Source organism: Dreissena polymorpha, chromosome 7 (genome assembly GCF_020536995.1).
Source record: "Dreissena polymorpha isolate Duluth1 chromosome 7, UMN_Dpol_1.0, whole genome shotgun sequence".
Classification (NCBI taxonomy): domain Eukaryota; kingdom Metazoa; phylum Mollusca; class Bivalvia; order Myida; family Dreissenidae; genus Dreissena; species Dreissena polymorpha.
The window spans coordinates 19,189,032-19,192,695 of NC_068361.1; the positions used below are offsets into that span (position 1 = coordinate 19,189,032).

The 3,664-nt window shown below is 44.6% G+C and overlaps 1 protein-coding gene across 1 annotated transcript; it reads left to right on the forward strand.

Moving 5' to 3' along the window:
• Nucleotides 1-859: 859 nt before the first annotated feature.
• On the forward strand, nucleotides 860-1,561 carry LOC127837817 (uncharacterized protein DDB_G0271670-like; the record flags this gene model as incomplete). Its single annotated transcript, XM_052365225.1, has 1 exon — nucleotides 860-1,561. A coding segment is annotated over one exon (702 nt), but the record flags the coding sequence as incomplete, so codon positions are not given.
• Nucleotides 1,562-3,664: the final 2,103 nt, after the last annotated feature.

A 3,664-nucleotide genomic window follows, 5' to 3' on the forward strand; every position in this document is an offset into this window, starting at 1 on the left:
TGTCGACCGGTGTAGGAGTAATTTTTTAATCTGCAAGCAAGGTTTTATAGTAACTTTTTCAGCATAAGTAAAAATAGCGGCATCTAGTAGCAGCAATAAGAGCAGCAGCAACAGCAGCAGCAGCAGTAGCAGCAGCAGCAGTAGCAGTATCAGCAGTAGCAGTATTATTAGTAGTTGTAGTAGTAGTAGCTGCTGTAGAAGCAGAAGCAGCAGTAGCAGCAGCATCAGTAGCAGCAGCAGCAGCAGTAGCAGCAGCAGCGGCAGTAGTAGTTGTTGTAGTAGTAGTAGAATCTGCAGAAGAAGCAGTACCGGCATAAGCAGCATCATTATCAGCAGCAGGAGTAGCAGCAGCACTAGCAGAAGTAGCAGCAGTAGCAAAAGTAAAAGTATTCGTAGATGTTATAGTAGTAGAAGTAGTAGCTGCAGTAGAAGCAGCAACAGCAACATCAGTAGCAGCAGAAGCAGTATCAGAAGTAGCGACAGTAGCAGCAGCAATGGCAGTATAAGTAGTTGTAGTAGTAGTAGTATCAGCTGCAGTAGAAGCAGCAGTAGCAGAAGCATCAGTAGCAGCAGCATCAGTAGCAGCAGCAGCAGTAGCAGGAGTAGTAGTTGTTGTAGTAGTAGTAGTAGCTGCAGTAGAAGCATTAGCAGCAGCATCAGTATCATCAGCAGCAGTAGCAGCAGCAGCAGTAGCAGAAGCAGCAGCATCAGTAGCAGCAGTAGCAGCAGTAGAAACAGTATTAGTAGTTGTTGTAGTAGTAGAAGTAGTAGCTGCAGAAGAAGCAGTAACAGCAGCATCAATAGCAACAGTAGCAGCAGTAGAAGCAGCAGCAGCAGAAGCAGTAGCAGCGGTAGTAACAGTAGCAGCTGTAGCAGGAGTAACAGCAGTAGCATCAGTAGCAGGAGTAGCATCAGTAGCAACAGTAGCAGCAGTAGCAGCAGCAGCAGTAGCAGCAGCAGTAGTAGCAGTAGCAGCTGTAGCAGGAGTAACAGCAGTAGCAGGAGTAGCAGTAGTAGCAGATGTAGCAGCAGTAGTAGTAGTAGTTGTTGTAGCAGTACTAGTAGTAGCAGCAGTAGAAGTAGTAGTAAAAGTAGTAGTAGTAGTAGTAGTAGTAGTAGTAGTAGTAGTAGTAGTAGTAGTAGTAGTAGTAGTAGTAGTAGTAGTAGTAGTAGAAGTAGTAGTAGTTTTAGTAGTTTTAGTAGTAGTAGTAGTAGCAGTAGAAGTAGTAGTAGTAGTAGAATAAGTAGTAGTAGTAGTAGTAGTAGTAGTAGTAGTAGTAGTAGTAGTAGTAGTAGTAGTAGTAGTAGTAGTAGTAGTAGTAGTAGTAGTAGTAAAAGTAGTAGTAGTAGTAGTATTAGTAGAAGTAGTAGAAGTAGTAGTAGTAGTAGTATTAGTAGAAGCAGTAGTAGATGTAGTAGTAGTAGTAGTAGTAGTAGTAGTAGTAATAGTAGTAGTAGTAGTAGCTGCAGTAGAAGCAGTAGCAGCATTAGCAGCCGCATCAGTATCAGCAGCAGGAGTAGCAGCAGCAACAGCAGTATCAGCAGCAGCAGTAGCAGCAGAAGCAGTAGCAGCAGTAGCTTCAGTAGCAGCAGTAGCAGGAGTAGCAGCCTACTACTACTACAACAACTATTTCTTCTGCCAATGCTGATGGTGTTGGTGCTGCTACTGCAATGCTACTGCTACTATTACTTCTACTACTTCTACTACTACAAATATTACAGCCACAACTACCAGTCCCACTACCACTACCACTATAACCAGTCTCATTACCACTACTACTACCCTCACTACTACTACTACTACTACTGCTACTACTACTACTACTACTACTACTACTACTACTACTACTACTACTACTACTACCACTACTACTACTACTACTACAACTACTACTATTATTGCTGCTACTGCTGTTGCTACTGCTGTTGCTGCTACTGTTGCTGCTACTGCTGCTGCTGCTACTACTGCTGCTACTGCTGCTACTGCTGCTGCTGCTACTCCTGCTGCCGATACTGCTGCTTCTGCTACTGCTGCTGCTGCTGCTACTGCTTCTACTGCAGCTACTACTACTATTACAACAACTACAACTACTGCTACTGTTGGTATTATTTATGCTTTCACAGCCGTTAAGACGTTTTTATTGACAATGATTACATAAGTAATATATGCTCTGGGAAAACAGCATTTAATGCATGTGCGTATAAAGTGTCGTCCATTTGTTCACTTGCAGTCAACGCAGGATTATCAGGGAAGGCAATTTCAACTTTTAACTTTTACTGTATTTTCGTTTTAACGTCTGACAGCGTCCCATCTGTAGGTATACTATGATGAAGGCCTTACACTGCCTGCTATATAGGTCACCTATGATTAAGGAAAACCACTGACTATGTAACGATAGGTCACCTATGATGAAGGCCATGGCGACGCCAAAGTTGTTGGAGAAAGACCCGATGGACGTCGCAGTCGTCCGCTGATCCGGCGGAAACCAGACCGCTGACAGCTTTGCGGAGCGGCATACGGAACTGACCCGCCGAACCCGATCAGAAGCGCGCCACAATTCGAGAGCCTGCAACAAATCCACAAACGTTACTAAACAGGTTATCAGGCCATATATTTCTTCCTCACTGGATGTGTTATAGTTTAACCTTATTTACTTTTTGCGCTATTGCTTTGTAAGCCAAAGACTTTTTGAAACGCTATCGAGTCATTTTCCTGTGTAGGCTCAGTACTCGGGATCTTTTAGGGCATGTAAAAAAACGCCTCCACGGTGAGGATTTCACCCATGAACTGCCGGTCAGTAGGCGGACTCCATATTCACTACGCCACGGCGATTAACGGATGTTTCATAGACTCATAGAAACATACGGAGCTCACTCCGTGTGTATGGACATGTTGGCGCCTGGCTGGCTTACCACGTCATGGTGGCGGGATCCATGGTTATACACCGGATACGGCAGCCCAGCGCTAACAGGAAGCCGCAGATGATCAGGGAGATGCGTAGGCCTGAAATAAACCGGGAAAACACGCATGTGAGCAGCGTTCAATGAAAACTGAGCGTAATGATTTGCGTAAAGTGTCATCCCTGATCAGCGTGTGCTGTTCTCACAGGCTAATCAGGGACGACTCTTTCCGCATTGACTGGATTTTTGTTTAGAAGAGACCTCCAGTAAAAGAAGAATTTCGTTAAGCGGAAAGTGAGCGATATGCACAGGCTAATTTGTGATGACACTTAACGCATTTAAATCCAATGAGGTAGCCTGCGGTCGTACCTTTCACATCCATGACTTAGCACATGGGTATCACGGTGACTGTGGAGGCGATGTTGCCGTAGTCGGCCAGCATGCCGATCTTGCTGTCCTGCCAATTGAACGTCACTTCCGCCGACTCCGTGATCGGGCCCCACGAGTCCCAGGTGAACGCCTGTAGAAATGCAAGGCAGGGATAGGGTAGTCTTATGTGTTTGATCTGTGGGACTATGCAACAATATTTCAGTCATAAAACTGAAGTTAGAAATTTGGTACTAATCTAGCTTTATAACTACAATAAATATTTAAACATGTGTCACAGGCGACCGCCTGTGGAAAAGCATGACAGGAGTAGTGTTTTGCCATGATTTTGAAAAACAAGGCAAGGATAGGGTTTTGTGGATCGTGTTGTGTTTTG